Source organism: Meles meles, chromosome 1, assembly GCF_922984935.1.
Source record: "Meles meles chromosome 1, mMelMel3.1 paternal haplotype, whole genome shotgun sequence".
Taxonomy (NCBI): Eukaryota; Metazoa; Chordata; class Mammalia; order Carnivora; family Mustelidae; genus Meles; species Meles meles.
This window is the reverse complement of record NC_060066.1, coordinates 100,033,814-100,053,177: the sequence shown is the minus strand read 5'-3', so window position 1 is coordinate 100,053,177 and position 19,364 is coordinate 100,033,814. Positions and strand designations below refer to the sequence as shown.

General features: G+C 36.2%; 1 protein-coding gene across 3 annotated transcripts in view; it reads right to left on the bottom strand.

The window, feature by feature from the left end:
* Window positions 1-16,468, bottom strand: part of ST18 (ST18 C2H2C-type zinc finger transcription factor) — a 106,966-nt gene extending 90,498 nt beyond the window's left edge. For all 3 annotated transcript variants that reach the window (XM_046024067.1, XM_046024083.1, XM_046024075.1), the window contains exons 1-3: window positions 16,378-16,468; window positions 9,900-9,954; window positions 7,797-7,827 (exon numbers count right to left, since the gene is read on the bottom strand). In XM_046024067.1, the coding sequence (XP_045880023.1) occupies window positions 7,797-7,827; window positions 9,900-9,954 (86 nt within the window). In that variant the 5' untranslated portion in view covers window positions 16,378-16,468. The remainder of the gene's footprint in view (window positions 1-7,796; window positions 7,828-9,899; window positions 9,955-16,377) is intronic.
* Window positions 16,469-19,364: the final 2,896 nt, after the last annotated feature.

Sequence of the window (19,364 nt, the reverse complement as noted above, 5' to 3'; positions counted from 1 at the left end):
TATGCTTTCTTCTTCAAAAAAAAATAAGCAAGGGGAAAGATCATGCAAGGAAAATAAGATCAGGGGCAACGGGAGCCAAGGAGAGGTTCAAAGGCAAAGATGAACTCAGAAGATAGGCATGAATAAAGCAAGTGGTTAAATGTAACTATACTTTGGGATGGGGGTGGGGGTCAGTTAGGTGAATTCAGGGGCCAGGACCAAAAGTTCTATACAGAAGTTTCCTTAATCAAGAAGGCAGCAAGACTCGACATTTGAACACCTCTACATAGTCACATGCTAGCTACTGACAGAACACCCAGAACCCAGCACTGCTATTAACCCATTGCTCTTTCTACCACATGAGCCAGTCAAATCCTAAGTGAGGGTTTGCATTAGTGTTATGAGAAGTCACCCATTGTGAGGACTGAAAACTCAAGAACACCATGTTTTGTTTGTGGGAGCTGATCTGTCAACACTGTGGGCCATACTTATTTCGGTTCACACTTCATGCAGAAAAAAATATTGCAAGATGTCAGAAACATTTTTTTTTTGAAAACATATCATGCAAGTGAAATGGGACTTCCAATGGTTACAGTTTACCTAAAAGGTAACAGCAAGAGATGAAATATTCTGCCTGAAGATTAAAGTCAACATCCTCCTTCAAGAAGGAACGAATTGAGACAAGCAATAGTATTGAATAATTTTGTGTTTCACTAAAGGTGCTCAAGAGCACATTAGGGTGAGAAGATGCCAAACAAAGGAAGTAAACTGTGTAAAGTAAATGGGGAAGTAAACTTCACAAGTAAACTGTGAAGAGCCTGAGCAAGTTTGAAGGAACCTCAACATATTAGTTACCAATATGTCAAAGTAGCAAGGCTGTCATGTGACAGAAGGAAGTTGACAGAGTCTGGATTTTGCTTGAGACACAATTATTAAACTTTGAGAAGACAATGGACGACTACGGAGTCACCTACGAAGGCATTTAAAATGCTGTTTAAAAAGCATCCTTATATATTTTCTCTATCCAATGATCTGTGGAAAATATTTAAAGCAGATTTGGTTGATTTCAAAAATTCCCAAGAGGTCAAAACAAAGACTCACAGGAGATCAAGGCTGTGCTTTTTGCTACACTACTGTTAAAATTGTTCAGTATGCTGCTACTTTTCATCAAATAGAAATGCAAACATGGGTTAATAGAAGCCCTAGGTTCTGGGGGTTCTGTCAGTGAAGATGTTCAAATGTTAAGTCTTGCTGCCTTCTTTGCTAAGGAAACTTCTGTGTAGCCATAATTATATTAAGCCAAGATTTCACAAACTAAGAAAATCCCAAAGAAACCGAAATATTTGACTTTCTTGCCAACCCACACCATTGAAAATTAGCAACGAGAGAAGAGTTTTTCCAAATAAGTAGTAAAGTCTAAACTAGTGCTTCTCAGACTTTAGTATGCATGATAGTAGTTTAGCGATCTGTTAAAATGCAGGTTTAACAGGTCTGGGATGGGACTGAGATTGCATTGCTAATAAGCTCCCAGGGATGTCAAGCATACTGACATTCTGAGTAGCCAGGCTTCAGGTCACATTTGATCCCCAAGTTGGAAGTTATCTCTCCCTCTACACATCTGTAGCACTTTGCTCACATTACTCATGGTGGCGTCATCACATAACTCCCGTGACTTGTTACACTGATGCCATTAATTTTCCGTCCACTGCAATCCCTGGCCCTACACTGGTGCAGAAGAAGCCCTGAATGAACAAATAGTGAAGGAAAAATTCATTCCTCAATCAAGAGTGGCAAATGCTGCTATTTAAAAAGATTTATGTTACCAAAAAAGAAGAATTAAATGGATGAAAAAAATTATCTCTGTGGGTGAGCTCTGCAAATCCAAAAGCCACAGTGAGGTAAATCTTCACATGTGGCTCACAGTGGTGGCATTTTGTCACAGTTTTAGAAAATGTCTGATTTCTAAAGACTTTTGTGCCTTAGACTCTTTTAAGCCATTGGTGGACATAAGCCACCAATATCCTTGTGATAATATTTGAATGTAAAAATAAAAGGTAAAAAAAAATAAGGCACATTTTCTTGTTCTTATTTTTTCCCCAGAAGTTTTATTCTGGATATTTACTTAGAAGCTCCATGCTATTTTTCTGAAATACAGACATTATGGTTTAAAATAGAACATAAACAATTAAGTTGGGGAGTGCCCCATCCCATGTAATCACAACTTTATATTATATATATGTGTGTGTATATATATATATGTGTGTGTGTGTGTGTATATATATATACACACACACACACACTGATTATGGTCTGTGCAAGCTGGAAAATACAGAGCCATTTAATCTTTAAGTTCAATGTTCTCTGAAGGGACAGTACCCCATTGTTGGCCCATTTCTAAATGTCTGTCATCAGCCTCAGGTGGGTGTTAAGTGACACACACACCTCCCACGCTGTGAAATCAGTCTTTGAAGTAAGTACAAGGCTTATGGTAGATATCACCTGGGAGGTAGCATGTTGAAAGGAAAAACGAACAGAAGAGACAAATATTTGTATCATCTTCTGAAACTTTAATATAGATATAAAATCACATGGTCAATTCGTGGAAAAAATCTAGAAAGAAAGGACAAAGGGTGATTGGCACTGTGGTGAATAAAGAAAAGGTGCTGGGGTTAGTGGATATATGCCAACTTGAGTTATTAATTTATTGTTAAAGTTCAAATAAATATTTCCCCCCAAAGTGGATGATGAATTGGAATACTGGTGTGTTAGTGTAAGTTCATTAATTATAACAAATGTATTGCTCTGATCGGGGGAAGTGTAGAAAGTGGGGGACATTGTGTGTGTCGGGGCACGGGGTCTATGGGGAGTCCCTGTACCTTCTACCTTCTGCTCAGTTATTCTGTGAACCTAAAACCACTCTAAAAAGTAAAAAAAAAAAAAGGGGGGGGTGTGGAGGTTGGCATGGAACGTGAGGTCTTGCAGTAAAGGAAAATAATATAGAGGCTGCATTGGGTACTGGGAAGAGTGGGATGTACCCTGGACCACATACAGGACCTAAGTTCTACTTCTAGTTCCGTCACTTACTACTCAGACATCTTGTATAAATCACTTAACTTCCCCCAAACTCGGCTCAGGAGCTAAATGTAGCTAATGTCGTTTGTCCTGACTCCCCCTCCAGGTGGCATGTATGGATCCAATTAGAAACTCCCTGTTCTTTCAACCACTCACTTGACAGGCACATTTTGCAGGTCCACTCAGTGGCAGTGTCAGTGCTAAATGCTATTAAAGGTTACGTAAGTACACAAATGTATGACAGAGTTAAAGTTAATGGGATTTTCTTGTTACATAACAAACTCTTTTTTAAATTTCGTTCTTATTGGAAGTTTCTCTAATCTATTTCAAGACACTCTCTTACCCTAGTAAGTACAGTAGAGTAAACAAAATTATCTCTCTGGAGTGATTAACTCATCTTATGCCTCAGTGTCCCATGTCCAACAACAGCCTACCCACTGCCCAGAGATGAGGACGAGGAAGGCACCCCAAGATGGACACTCTTCTACATCTAATCCTTATCATCTGCTGCTTTGCTAATCAGTCTCACTTGCACCCAAAATGGCCTATCATAAAATGAGTTTTCTTTAAGGTGTCAGGCTTTTGGATTCTAATTTATAGGCTTGGCAACAATATTTAGAAAGACATATTGCTAACATAAATGTAACAGATATGTTATAAAAATCTAAAACATGAACTGAGCCCTGCATTTGGAAATCATAGGAATGAAAGGAAAAAAAAAAAGCGTCTTTGTTCCTTCTTTTATCCAACTTTGCGATTATAGTTACTTATTTCCTTTAACCTGGATGATGGATTTATGGAACTCTTAACTTTAGAAATCCACTTATGTCTATTTTATTTCCTTTAGTTGTCATCTCCAGAAATCTCTGTGCAACAAGTAGTTGCAATAAAATCATACTTATTAAAAGAAACTCTATTGCCCCACCCCAAAATAGGGAAGAAAGCTATTAAGTATTAAGTAAAATGTTTAATTGATATAAAAACTCTTGTGAATGAAATAAGATAGAAGAAAAAAGAGAAAGCCATCTAAATCTGTAAGTCACAATTTTTTTCACATGCTGATTAAATGTTATGATTAAACCTATAACCTATTGATTACAGACTTTATAAAATACTTAACATTTTAAACTTACAAGAAAATGCCAAATGATACAGTTTTTTAAAAATAAACGATACAGTTTTTAAATGAAGAAACTATATAAAATAAAATAAAGTAAAAAGAGACAACTAAATGGTAATTTTCATTACAAAATTTGCCAACCAATTGGTAAGCAGCAATAAGACCATGAAAGGACAGTAGGATTTGACTCTAATACACTTAAGAGTCTTGAATTTATTTGTGTCTCTAAGTAGTCACATAGGAAAGCCATTTCAGAGGCTAGAATATATTTTCTTAATTAGAGGAAAGGGCTGGACTGGTGTAAAACATTTTGCCAATGCATGAGACAATTACCAATATTAGTAGAGGCAATAGCATTCAGATCAGATTAAGGACAATAGTTATAAAAGAAAAGCAGAGATAATACAATGGTCATGATTTAGAAAGACATGAGAATGCCTTCTCGACACCACCTGTAACCTGAATTGTGTTGGAGGAAAGACTGGAAATGCTAATAAGGAATGTGATTAAAGGTGGGCCTGTGGTTATAAATTGCTTTTTTAATGGTGATGATAGTAGCTGACATAGAGTATAATAAGAAGATGAGAATGTCACTATCAATTTTTATTAGTGTCATGAACAATATACAGTATATTTAAATTAGCTTCATTTGTATTAGTATTTTTGTAAGTAGTAGCTCTAGAAGCAATAACATGTCCAATGCATTCTAAAAAGAAGAACTAAATAAAGTTGCCAATGTTCCCTAGAAAATGGCCATAACTTTTACGCTGAGAAAAATGTGCCACATATCCTAAGATACTCAGAATTCAGGCGCACAAAAATTCTGGATTCTAGAGCACAACAAATCTGCAGAATAAACTGGAGGAGCAATTGTAGCAAATGAAAAAAGTCATACAAAAATGTCAAAGACACTAAAAATACAACCTTCTATATAAATTGGAATGCTTTCCCAAGATTTACATCGAATGATAGTTCAGGTCTACCCCTGAGTCAACTTAAATCATGTAAGAAACAATTTGGAATCGATTTGGCCTAAGCATGAATATTGTGTTGAAAGTAAGTAATTATAAATTAAAAAATCAGTTAGCAATTTTTATGAACTTGTTCTTATTAAAGAAAAGTAGGTGAATTGGGTTTGCTAGTGAATTTGCCCGGCAATTATCACCAGCTTTCTGAGTTGGTCTGATGACAAATTAGGCAACATTGAATATCTGACAAAAAATAATTCATAGAGGGGCGCCTGGGTGGCTCAGTGGATTAAGCCGCTGCCTTCAGCTCAGGTCATGATCTCAGGGTCCTGGGATCGAGCCTCGCATCGGGCTCTCTGCTCTGCAGGGAGCCTGCTTCCTCCTCTCTCTCTGCCTCCTCTCTCTCTGCCTGTCTCTCTGCCTACTTGTGATCTCTCTCTCTGTCAAATAAATAAATAAAATCTTTAAAAAAAAATAATTCATAGAGAATTAGGAAAATAGGAAATATTTTTACTTTTAATCATAACATCTTCTTTGTTCAAATTCCAGACACCTAAACTGTTGGAAAACAGGCTTTAAGGGTTAAAATATAGAATTTCAAAAATCTAGCTGCTGACAATATGAATAAGCCATTTCTTTTTTGCATTCTAAGATATATTTTTATTCCTTCCCATTTTTTTTGAATAAGCCATTTCTTTTTAAATTGTATTCTAGATGAGTACTATTGTATATGAGAGAAAGCATAGCTTGGGGGTTAAGAACCTGTCCTGAGTCAGAAGTCTGGACTACTTACTAGCTGTGTAATGCTTGACTAGTTATTTTCACTTTCTTCATCTGAAAATTGGGAAAACCATAGTTCCTACCTTATGAAGTTCTTATGAGGATTAAATGAGACAGTAGTGTGACGAATGCTCAAGGGTGTCTGGTACACAACAAGACCTCAATATTCTATTAGTTTTACTGCAATTACTAAGGCTAACAGTGTGCTTAAATAGTAATCTCTATTCCAGGAAGTTTGTATTAAACATTTTTTCCCCTACAAAGTTGCTTCTCTCTGCTAATTCCTCCCTTTTCCTCTATGAATTACAGATTTCTTCTTAAGCCAAAACACACACTCATTCATTCCTCCAAAATTCTCTTTTCTTTTCAAGTTATTTTTCAAGACATATCACCAAAAGTCCCACTTCCCTCCCAAGAATTGTTTGATTCCCTAAAAAGACTGACTGGAGACATAGTCATTTCAACAGTTGGGAAGACCATGAGTTCCTAGGTACCCTGTTTCTGCTTGGACCACTAGGAAACCATTGGTTAAATAGGGAAACATCTCATGCACTTTAAGCCCTTGATTATTTTAAACTTCTCTTGATAATTTTATAGCAAACATAAAGTCTCCAAAGGGATAGGAATTTTAAATGAGAGCAGATTTAAAAACAAGTGATTAAGCAAGTCAGACACTTCATTTATTTAATCCTGTCCTGATGTGTGGGTGTGTTCTCCTTTCTGCTCAAGAAATTTAAAATGTAAAATGTAAACTTCTCAATCATGAAATTGAAAATATAAGCAGGACCGGGGATTCCCTACTAATAAATTTCCACAGAGAAGGGCATTAGCATGAAAGCTTGTACTCCATTCTGATAGATATGTATTCCACTAAATAAGTGTACCAAAACTGTGACAGAATGAATCCTCTGAAACATGGAAGTAACTAAGAGAGCCTTCTCTTCAGGAAATCACAGAACACGGTTGCCTGGAAAAATAGCCATGTAAACTGTTCATGGATATAGTGTAAATTTCAAAGTGTATCCAACGCTGTTATACAACTTCTTGTTTTCAAACATTTCCCAGAGGAACACATATAGACCATTGTTGTTTTCAGAAAGGTGGATTAAATGGTAGGTTTGAGACTTGGTTTGCAATAGCAAATAAGGGACACGGGACAAAGGATTCATCTTGCTCCTGACACAATTTCTCTAAAAAATATCACTGATACAAAATATGTATGTCAGCATGCGTTTCCTTTTTAAAATGTACTTTTAAAAAAAAGATAAATTACATCTTGAAAGAAACTCTGCAAAAACAAAACAAAACAAAACAAACTCCACAATTAATTGGAGTTTATTCTGCAAAACCTACTATGATGGAATTTCCATAACATTGTCTTAGGTGCATTAATAGTCTCTAAGGTGAAAATGCATGGACACACCCACAAACCTACTATCTTCCAATGTCTACATTTAAAAATGTATATGATAGAATTATCTAATTATTTAAGACAAAAACTTGAGAACTTGGGACTTGGGTCATTTTTTAATCAGGTTCACAGATGACAATTCAGTCCTTCACTCATCACCAGTGCACAAACCAACCACAGGAGAGGTATGGACACAGAAGTGGCAAACACTCCATGGAGGGAGGTGGGAAACTACATTATAGCAAAGTGTTGTGTTTTGTTATCAAAATGGGAGCCCTAATTGTTTTGAACCTTTGGGTGGTTTCTCCCTTTCTCTTCTCCTTTGCGACTTAGACAAATAAGCCTATTGGCTTATTCCTCCTACTACCACAGGGATTCTCAGGTTTGAAATGTACAAAAATAATTAAATAATTAAAATAATTAAAGCCAACTGATGCTAGAAAAAGTAACATGGGACAAATCTTACCTGAGCTCCTGAATTAGAGAATCTATTGGCACTGTTGACAAAAAGAAAGAAAAATCAGTTTAACTTTGAAAACTGTATGATTGAAACTTTTCACCCATCTAAAAATAATGACCAATAAATGGTTAATACAGACCCCACTTAACTTCCCACTGGGTGAATAGATCATTTCTGGTTCTGGTTCTTTGGAGTGGATACCAGTGGGTAGATGAATATGGTCCAGAACAGATGATTCAGGGTTTAGTGCCTTAGATGACTCTGGGACCTTGCATTAATGGATTGGATTTTCCAAATACCTGTCTTTAAAGATTCATTGACAACTTACAAGAACATGAAGGACTTGAATTTTTTTTAAATGAATTTTATTGTTCATATGAAATGTTTCAAAATAATCCTAAGCTGACACTTTTATTGACATTAGACAAATATTTATACAAAACAGAAAGTTTTACTAAGTGGATACATCCCAAGATAATATTCCATAAATTTCATATGTATAGAAAGAGGAAAATAGGCTTTAGTCATGTTAATATCAACATGGTTTTAAAAATAAGAATCTTGAAAAAAAAAAGCTTTGATTTTTTTCTGACAAGTGATGGGAATTAAAGAGGTCTGTGTTTATAAATACCTGCCTACACAAGGATAAGCAGCATATTGAGAAAGACAACAGGTGGTTTTAAAGATTACTCATGACACACGAGAAACAGTTTTTTTATTTCTAGAAGAACATTTTGGCTCTATTTAAGGGTGTATATTATGTGCCAAAAGAATTCAAAGTACAAAAAGAATTGCAAATTAAAAGACCCACATTTTAAAAGTATGCTAGAATAATGTGCTTTTAGAAGTCGAAAGAAAGGGTTCATATTCAAACAGTCCCTAGAATGCTGGTATTTATGGCAGATGCAAGCTTATCCTAAATAACAGTACAAATCATTTCTTTTTCTTCAACTTGTATTCTATTGAGAAGTTCGCAGCATAAAAATTTAATGTTTAGAACTACTGCATTCTGAATATTAGGATATATGATATAATTACTTTAGATGTAACTAGAAGTAAAACTGGGTACTACCATGGTATGAAACTACTGTTTGGATAGAGAAAGTTCCTGCATCTTGTAAAGCATTATTCTGCCTTTTGGTTGTCATAGCTAATGATTTTTACTGAAATGGTTACATTTTAACTGAAAAAAGTCATCCTGGAATCTATTAAAAATTTGGGGATTCTGGACTTTACTCAAACAGGCATTATTTACCTTGACTACAAATAGAAACATAGCTAAGGAAAGCATTTCATCTGATTAGCTCACGTTCAACAGTAAATCTCAAAAACCCTTCCTTAGCAAGGCTGACTGGGAGAAGAGTCGGGTGGGAAATGGCTATCCAGAGTGTTTTCAGAAGCTATGGTGAAACTACAGTTTTCCATTTAGAATTAAGGGTCACAAAAATATAGCTAATTATAATAAAAGTTATTTTCCTTAAGGGGTATTATTGCCAGTCAATCCTGTTTTCCAGATGTTTAGATCATCAAGGGCCTGTTTATATTTCAATATTACATTACCATCTGTTGGTTACAAAAAGAGAAGGATAACCGGCAAGTTAAACCTTTCAAACATTACTTTGCGGAGCTGCCGGAAATTCCCAGCAGGGACAGGCAAAAAACAAACATCATCATTTTACTCGAACTAAGTTTAGATTGGGAGCCACTAAACCAGATAACATAAAAATCAAAATCTGCTTTGGCAGTAAACTAACAATTCTGTCTTTTCCCTTGGCCATTAAAGGTCACTTCAATAATTTGGAGGTCTCCGTGAAGCATTCTTCCCTTACTGACCCTTATGTTGTTTTGCAGGAGGTTTTAAATCTAGTCATGATTGCCATTTTGTAAAAATTAGCATCACACATCATTGGGACTTTTCTGAGTCCTTTAGTTCCTGGTTCATAATATTTTGCCTCTCAATGCCATGATCCAATGTCCTAGCTTGATTTAAAAAAAGAAGCCCTGAGGAAGTTGTAATGATTCTAACTACACATTAGGGACTGAGTACTGGAACTCCCATATTTCATGGTGTGGTGGGCATGGTGTCATGGAACCTGCTTGCTAACTCACCCTTGGTTCCTTTAGAGCGGGTACGCAGTATTTTATCTTCAGCCTCTGCATCCATCTGTAACATGAACACAAAGTCCTGAGGTCATTCCTTTGACATTGACCAAATTACAAAAACATGTCCTTGCCAGTTCTGAAGGTCATAATGAAAAACAGAGTAGTCCTCCATGCTCTTGAATAGCACCCTGCCTCGGCAGGTAAGTAGCTGCGACTGCTCTTGCAGCCCATGAGTTTTCGAAATACTTTTATAGATGCTGAAACCAGAGGGAACAGTGAGAAGAGGGCAGATGTCCTTGTCCATAAGTGTTTGCTAGCAATTCAAACACTTCTGGCATTAAAAAAAAAAAAAAAAGATTGTCTGATTAACAGTGGTTGTAAAGTAGACAAAACCTCAAATGCCAAACCAAAAGATTTCAGACTAATTTACTAAAACCTGATTCTAAAGCAATGTGCTTTCTTTTCAGGTGTGGAAGTTTTTAACATTTTTTACTAGACCTTGTCTGATATGTACCTCTTTCTACTTCAGGAAAAGTAATCCCCTGTGTAAAAAAGCAACATGAAGGCCAATCACTGAAATGTCCCCATTTCAAAATACCACTGGAAATGTTAATCATCAAATGACATACATTTACTCCCAGAATTCCAGAATAAATATTGTTTCTAATCATGCAAATCTGTGAGGAAAGTGAAATTTGAGTGCTGCATGTGTCCGCATCAAACTCCCCAAAACATCATTACTAAATATCTTAAATGTAATCAAATAAACTATTGAAAGAATAGAAAGACTTTAAAAAGCCTGCTGTTTTTGTCCCTCTGAAGATAGTCAGACATGACTACACACATCGTTTTCACTAGAATCTTCCAATAATGTCTAGTTTAATTCACCTTTGCACATTATCAGAAGGAATCCTTAAATAGTGAGAAGTTATTTTGCTTGAAAATGAGAAGCAGGCAGAAGGTGCTGTCCGTGGTGCCCATCCTTAAATCCTGACACTAGCGTGTATGTGGTATGACTGCAATGGTAATGGGAGGCACATCTCTGCTCTCTCAGGCTGAGTTGTGATTGAAGGCACTGACCTGCCATAGACTTATAATAGGGGAGCAGGTGTGGCAATGATGGACTTTAATTTCCTTTAATAAACCTTTTATGTGCCACACTTTTACTGCCATTCGACGCTCTCCAAGGTCCTGCACATAATAGGTTCATTACTTTTGATTACTATAGTCTATTGAGACAAACAACTCCAGAACACACTATATATTATGTTCAGTTAAACCAATATAGACTATTTATCCATTGTGCATTTTTTCACCTGCAACACTACAGACAAAATTAATGACAGCTCTTGTAAGCTAAAACTATTAAAACCACCAGTACTCTTTTGTCATCATTTCATAACAAACACCACACCAATCACTGAACTGTTTTCTAAATTAGCAAACAAAAAGTGTTCACTGCTTTTGCTAAGCTGCAGTCGCTTTAGTCTAAATAAATTGGTCCATCGTTATGAATATTTTAAAACTACATAATAAGAGGAAACAACAATAAAACAGAGGTGATTTTTTTTCCCTGTAGATTTTCCTTCTTTTAAAACCACATGAATTTATGACAGATGCGACACTGCCTAGGATTAAAATGGCTTGGTTTACTCAGGATGGTGAGCACTGCTTTGTGAAATCCTCCTCCTCCATGAGTATCTCTGTTGCATATAAAGTGGCTCAACTCAAGCAAACTCCCCTCCATGTGTTAAATGAGTAACTCGGTTAAGAGAGATCAGTAGCAGGAGTATTAAAACAATGAAAAACACCAACTATTTCTGAGGAGACTACTCCCATGGGTGAGTAGCAACTCAACACAACTCTAATATTTTCCTGCCACACAGGTGCTATGCGCTCTCCCTAACCAATGTGAAAAATCTCTCCCAAAAGGCAAGTGAAGATTGGACTCCATGAGTTTACCAAAACTGAAATACAGGTTGCGAACAGTGCCAGCAGGTACATATAAAAGTTTTAGAAACCTACTTAAATGTAACCTTCCTTATAACAGCTTTAAGACTAATTCCATTTTGCAATTCAGCTATTCCCTTGGACCTGACGGTCTGCAGCCACCCCATGAGCTGCCTCCCCATTAAAGTCATTGGAAGGAATGCATAAATATTCATGGACCTCTGCTTGATTATGCTTGGAATGCTAGTCTCATAATTGTATTTTGTGGCACTATTGTCCTCTTGGTGGTACAGCATATATATCCTATGTAAACATTTTAAAGACTGGTAACTCATTCATAAAGCTAAGTTTCTAAATTTAACTTGTGAGCCAAGTTATATGAGTGAAATGGATTGAGACCATAATATATAATCCACCGATTTCAAATTCTTTCTCTGTTTCACAACCAAAGAACAATAGAAGTTACTAAGTTCAGTGTTGACTCATGTCTGATAGCTCATTGAAGAATAAGAAGATCAGAAACCTAAAGCAATGTGCTTTCTTTTCAGGGGTGGAAGTTTTTAACATTCATGAGATGCCTTGCTCTCCTGACAGATCTCAATCTGAAGATAAGACTTTGTTTTCTAAAACCTTATATATGGGAGGAGAAATTTCTAACTATTCTTTTATATGGACTATTCTTGTGGATTTTAATCAACTCCCATTAATTGGACTTAATTTTTATAAAATCAAACTTCATATTCAGTGAGTACCTTTTTCTGGGAATGGTGCATTAAAGAGATTTCTACCTCAGTGCATGGGGTAAGTGTTGCAGGATGGGGTGGGGGTGAAATTCCCATTCTTTGACTTTAAACTTCTTCCAGACCTATGTAGAAGGCCCATGGCTATAGCATGAATTCAGGAGACTGGCCTAACTAATACGTGCTACAATATGGGAAACTACACTTCTCGCTGAGAACATTTTTTTTTTTCTGTTGTGAGAGGAGACTTGATCATTTTTACTGTGGAAGTCCCAAATGTTATTGACAAGTCTCCAATGAATCTGGCAAATCTTTTTTTTTTTTTTTTTGAATCTGGCAAATCTTAATGAGTCATTTCCTTTCTCAAAACAGAGATCTGATTTCCTTAAAAAAAAAAACTGTCCTTCTTGAGGTTTCTTAGAACCTTTGTTTATCTCATTTCATTGTTTATGGATGGGAACAAGTCAAGATATTTTCTGGGATTCCTATAATGGGTTCCTCCTAGCTCTGATAATCTACTTCTCAATAGAGATAAAATATTAAAAATAGGCTTTGCCATTTGTTTTTCCTGATCTACTTTAAGAAACTACTTTAAGAAACTACTTTAAGAAACTACTTTAAGAAAATTCACCTAGCCTACAAGTATGAAGATTTTATGTACAAATATGTGAAAAGGATAAAAAAGTGGTTCTTACCTGGTATTCATAATAAAGCCATGAAAAAAAATTTACAAGATTTCATTCTCTGGGAAGAGGAGTTAATACGAGGAGAAATGGCAAGAGGGAAAGAAACTTATGAGATAAAGAAGGCAAAGAAGTGAAACTTGCAGGAAGGATACGCAAGATCCAAAAAGAAGTAAGTAGATAGGCAATGAAGAAGAAAAGTGAACATAAAAATGAAATTTAACTACTTAGTTGAATTTGCAAACCTGTTACTTAACATCCTTATATACTTGCAACCCTATATATAGGTACCCATTGGAAATTCCTGGTTGCTTTTACTTGATCGTATTTTCTTACTGGCCCTCTCATCAGCAATCACAGATCTCCTGTCCACATCACCCAGTGTATAGATCGGGAGCCTTCCTCTGAGCTGAAGAGAAAGTCCTGAAATTGTTGGTTTGTAGAAAGGAGAGCCTCAAGGAACAGGACACAAAGTTTATAAAATCAATTTTGTTTTCAATCACACAAGCAAATTACTGCTATGTGAGGAAATTTAGTTCCCTTAGATTTTATTTTTCACTCAAAATCCTATTTTAACCTAATGGTAAAAAAAATTCTCCAAGTAAATATTGAATCATTTCTTAAAAACTGGATAAAAAATATCTCTTGGTGATGTTGAAGTTTTATTTTTCCTTTCAACAGAACTACAGACACTGGTGTCCTAGATAGATAGATAGATGATAAATACAAATATTTATGAGTAATCTTGAATTTGTTACATTAATACAAAAAGCCATAGTGATCATAATGTTTTGAGCACAACTTCTCAAAATCCTGATACAATTAAACTTCATACTTTACTTACACATAATCTTATGATGGTAGCTACCTTTATTTTTTTTTTAAAGATTTTATTTATTTGACAGACAGAGATCACAAGTAGGCAGAGAGGCAGGCAGAGAAAGAGGAAGGGAAGCAGGCTCCCTGCTGAGCAGAGAGCCCAATGTGGGGCTTGATCCCAGGACCCCGAGAACATGACCTGAGCCAAAGGCAGAGGCTTTAACCCACTGAGCCACCCAGGCGCCCCAAGGTAGCTACCTTTAATTTGAGAAGTCCTTCACATACACTCAATTTGCAATAATTTCCACTTATAACAAGGTTTCATTGTGTTTCCCTCCTCAGAGCTTTGGACTGGCAATGCATTTTTGTAGGTTGTGCCACATGACTCTTGTTAGATGTCATTTCAATTCCAGGGAACACGTGGCAATGGAGAGAGGAAGCTCTATGACTGCTGAGAAGAGGTCCTGGGGTCCTCTCCATGAGGAGCCTTTTATCCTCAGTGGATGCTTCCTTTACAAAAATCAATTTTTAAAAAGAATAACAAAGAGAAACTCAGGAAGTTGGAAAGGGCTAAACCCAGAAAATGAAACAACTGGAGAATGCCAGTATCTTAGAATGAAATTTGGCCAGATTGAAGAACAAAGAACCTTATACTATGTGCCCTTTCTTTTGCTGATTCTGGCATCATTTTCTTTTAAATACAGGTTTGGATCAGCCCAAAACGGCAGCAAAAGCTGTCTCCCTCTTATACAGGGAATGGATGGGGAACATGAGTTCTAATACTAAAAGAATAGTTTTCTGTTGAGAGAATATTGAAATGGAATGTTCAAGTATTTGTTTTCTCTCTCTTAACCCTCTTTTTACTTTTCTGGTTTTCTTTTCATATGTTTCTTATTTGCTCAGAAAGAAGACATCAAAAAATCAATTTTTTAAAAAATGTAAACTAATAAAAACTGGTTTTTGCCTCATTCAAGATATGATATTAATTTTCTCAACTTTCTCTAAATCCTTTATTCTAGATAAAATGAAAATTTTCTGAAACCTTTATCTTTATCCCTGATTCCAACTCCCTGTTCCTACTTATATGTTTCTTATTACATTATCTTTGGTTCTGTACAGAAAGCTAAGGAATTGAATGATGTGTCCCCTTTAGATTTAGAATACCTTTCTTGTCTGCCCTAATCTTTCCCACCCGACAAAAACTACACCTAAGGAAAAAACAGACTCAGTCCACCATCAGATCAAGTACAGTTCTCTGGAAAACTCTTCTTTCTGAGAGCCAATTTCATTCCCATTCCCCTTAGAGGAAGTGATTCTCACAGGGATTTCCACAGTCACTTGGAAATGCACTCCAGTTAAAAGAAATCTTCGACCTGAGACAAGCTTGTGTAGCTTTATAAGGAAGTTCGTCTATTTTGAGTTTCATTTTTCATTTCTGAGTTGTCACTGCTTTGTCGACTTCATCCTGTAACTTCACACAACTGGCAAAGCTGAACATAAACCAAAGCCATATGTTTGTGTCCTTTTGCCAAACGACTCCAGCAAATAGTTCTATTATTCCCTTAGGTAGCCAACGTGTGCCAAGGATTTCTATTAGTTGCTGTACCACGGCCTCTGAGTCACAGCTTTGTGATATAAAGGGGCAATCGCCAGCTTTATGTTTTAGGAGACTTTTTGTGTATTTTTTTAATATGCCCTGTTTAATGACAACTTGGGTTAAATAATACCCTAAAAGGGCCTTAAGAATTTTTTTCTTACTGATATATTAAGATGTATGTGTACAAATATGCAATTGTTAGAAGACAAGCTACTTCATATAGAGATAAATTATTTTTAATAGGTTTTTTCCCAAGGACAACTTAATTCTTTACTTTCCAGGGTTTGTAGGAATTAACTTCAGAAGTCATGTACAGTGCTTTTAAAAACATGCTTTTAAACTCTCTCACTTATTTATTCTTAATCCTTCAGTAAACTAATTTCTAATACAAATGAATTTAAATGTATTTTTAAAGACAATTTTAATGCTGAAGCTTTCTTTAGGGGTAAACATGTATGAATAAATAACATAAACCAATCAATATGCAAAAGGACTCTACCTGTTTAATATTTTTAAATATTAAAGTGATCATGTTTCTGACAAAAATCCCAATTCCAAATTCAGCATTATCAATAAATTTCTTTCAAAGCAAATCCACCAAGTGCTGTTATAAAGGAGAGTTTTTATATAAATACTTTGATTGGATACATTTTATTTCAATATATTCTCCTTTTTAACACAAAATGTTGCCTTACCTCTCTTTGTCTTCAAGTAACTTGTTGGCCAACTTGGTTTGCCCTGCTCTGTCAAAGTGACAAAATTTCTTTGTCCGTCTCAGTGAGAAGTCCTTAAATTCATTCTATTAAGATCAAAATAAAAAGAAGGAAAGAATATCAAATTAAACAGAAGATCTGTAGTAAACAATGAAGTGAACAATAATGCATTGACACTTTTACCTGTAATCTGGTTGGCCTTTACCATAGACAGAACGAACAATTGTATACTACAATATCAATGACAAAAAGACTTTTATATTTTTAAAGGTAGTCATATTCATTCTGGTCTTAATTACTAACCTATGTATGTATATATTATGTCTTCAATTTGGTAGGGAAATAGGATGGTATTGTCTACTAGTATTTTTACTATTATCATTAGTATTTTTACTTTTAACCACCAAAAGAAGTTCAGACAAGATTTGGAAAGACTCTACTCAAGAAATCACAAAAGACAGGTTCAAAATTCATCCTGTTCTTGTTTAGACCTCTCTTGAATGAGACTTTTATATAATGCTAGTAATGTTTTTTGCCAATATTTTAAATTGCTTTCCATAGAAACGATTTACCCTTGTTTTACTTTGCATTCAGACATACCACACAGAGCTGTTTCACCTCTATTTTGTCCCAGGAATGGGAAGAGAATCTGTCTTCAGGCCATTTGGCCCTTGAGAGGAAACTTGGAAATTCAGCATAGTACATTCAGCATCCTAGAGCAGGACTATTTATACAAATATCACGTATATCAATGCACATCTAAAATGTGTATATCTGGCAGTTCTGGTATTTTAAAACACAAGCTACCAACCTTCCTTGCAGAAGATTTCTATCTTCCTGTATTTTACCCTTTGCAGTAGATTGAAGTGCTTGGCTTTTTAACCATAGATTTCTGTATTGCTTGTAAGCTTTGACCAGACATTAAGCTGATCTTCTTCAACTCAAGTCAGCAACTGTAGCTCCTGGGGAAAAATAGGTATAAAACTCTCTCAAGTGATGGAGCAGATTATTGAACATGATGTCAGAATTGGAAAGGGGCACAGGAGCTTGGGAATTCTTAGTTTGTGTGTGAGTGCAACTGGGGAAAAAAAAAGTCATTCTGTACAAATGGCATTTGGCTGATTCTACTTCACTCTCAGTTCAGAAAGAGTCCCGAAGCTTTCCACCTGCCTATTCCCTTTTGTTTGCCACACTCTAACCTAAAACAAAAGATCCTGGAAAACAGTCACACTGGTGAGCAAAGCTCTTTCTAAATCCTGAAAGTAATGGCTTTTTGTCTAATACCCTATCGTGTTATGTATTTATTAGCAATACATTTTCCATTTATTTTCTCAAAGATTGCCAATAAAGAACTGAATCACATAAGGGAGTAGCTGTAAACCCTCTGAGTTCCCTAATGTCAAACTCATTAGCATCCGAATAAGCACACAGCAGCACATCATCTGCACAATTGCAATTTTTTACTACTTTTAATAGCGTTTCTCAAAGGGCTCATTTTCAACTTTCTTCAGTGGTTAGTTGGTTCTCAGGGGAAAAGTAGCTTCCTGACGCTCGCAGCTTCCACTCAACAACCCGGCCGTTTGCTGTCAGATGCATCAGCCCTCTGCCCTAACCCCATCTGCTGTCTCTCCCCTCCCTAGGGAGGAGAGTTAAGGCAGCACAGCTGAGATCAACTTGGAGAAGTGCACAGAGGGCGGCAGCAAAATAAAAGTTTAGAAATATGATTTGACACAAAGAGGTTCGAGAAGTCCAAGTACACCAAAATACAAATGGGAAATTCGAGCCCTTCAGAGGCTCCCGATTCCATGTGTCTGTCATTAATAACTCCACCCCCAGGCCCCCCTCCAACCCCGCTTTTTGGAAACACACTCTTGGCTGCTACCAAAAGGAATCTTCTACAGAATTTTGTTCCCTCCGTTCCTTACATGTGTCCTATTAGTACAGCGAGAGAATACCTTTTAAAACCCACTTTTATTAATTGCCATACTTCAGTCTCTTTCACTGATCTTGAATCATTTTGTAAAACTTCAGGACTTACTAATATATTCATAGAAAATAAATGTTCTAGAACAGTTAAGACTTGGAATCTTGACCAACTTCCCACAACTGGCAAGACCATTAGTTCTAGCCCCGCTACCAGGATGAACACTTTTCCATTAAAGCTCACATTTTTATGAAACAGCAATCTTAAAAGATAAAACCAGATGACAATTACGAAAGTGTTAGTAGCTTAATGGGCTACACGGTCCTCAAATGTGCTGTCTAATTAAGACATGGCTTTACTTGTTAAATGGAGTCATCACAAAGTACTTCATTTGTCTGCTTTACTATATGCCAATAATTAGGGCCTCTCAGTTCTTTACAGCTGCTTCATGGATGACTACTTGCTTCTGAAAAAGACAGTTCCTTCAACCAATGATGCATTAGAATGAATGTGCTGTGTTAGTTTTTAAAAGGGTATATCAGACTATGTTCTATTGGCTGTCTGGGGCTGGGAGGGAGTGAATGACCTAAAGTGATATGATGTGTATATCAGTTGTATCTTTAAAGAGAGAACCACAGATGTATTTGTGGTTCCATAAACCACAATATTTTTTTTTAAAAATCCTCTAAACTACACTCAAAGTAAAAAATCTCATAATAGAGCCAATACATTTAATAAGAAAGGTATGTCACACTTGTAGCCCTTTAACTGATAACTAAAAGGAGCTCACCATGACCACCAATCTCTTTTTGGAATTTCTCACCAATGGAACCAGAGTGTTATATTTCAGTCAGGATGGAAAAGTATGGCAGGGTCTTCTCAGAAGTTTGGAATGTTAATACAGGCTGCAGAGACCACTCTCAGAGTTAGTTTCTTAAAAAGTAAGATAAAGGGGCGCCTGGGTGGCTCAGTGGGTTAAAGCCTCTGCCTTTGGCTCGGGCCCTGATCCCAGGGTCCTGGGATCAAGCCCCGCATCAGGTTCTCT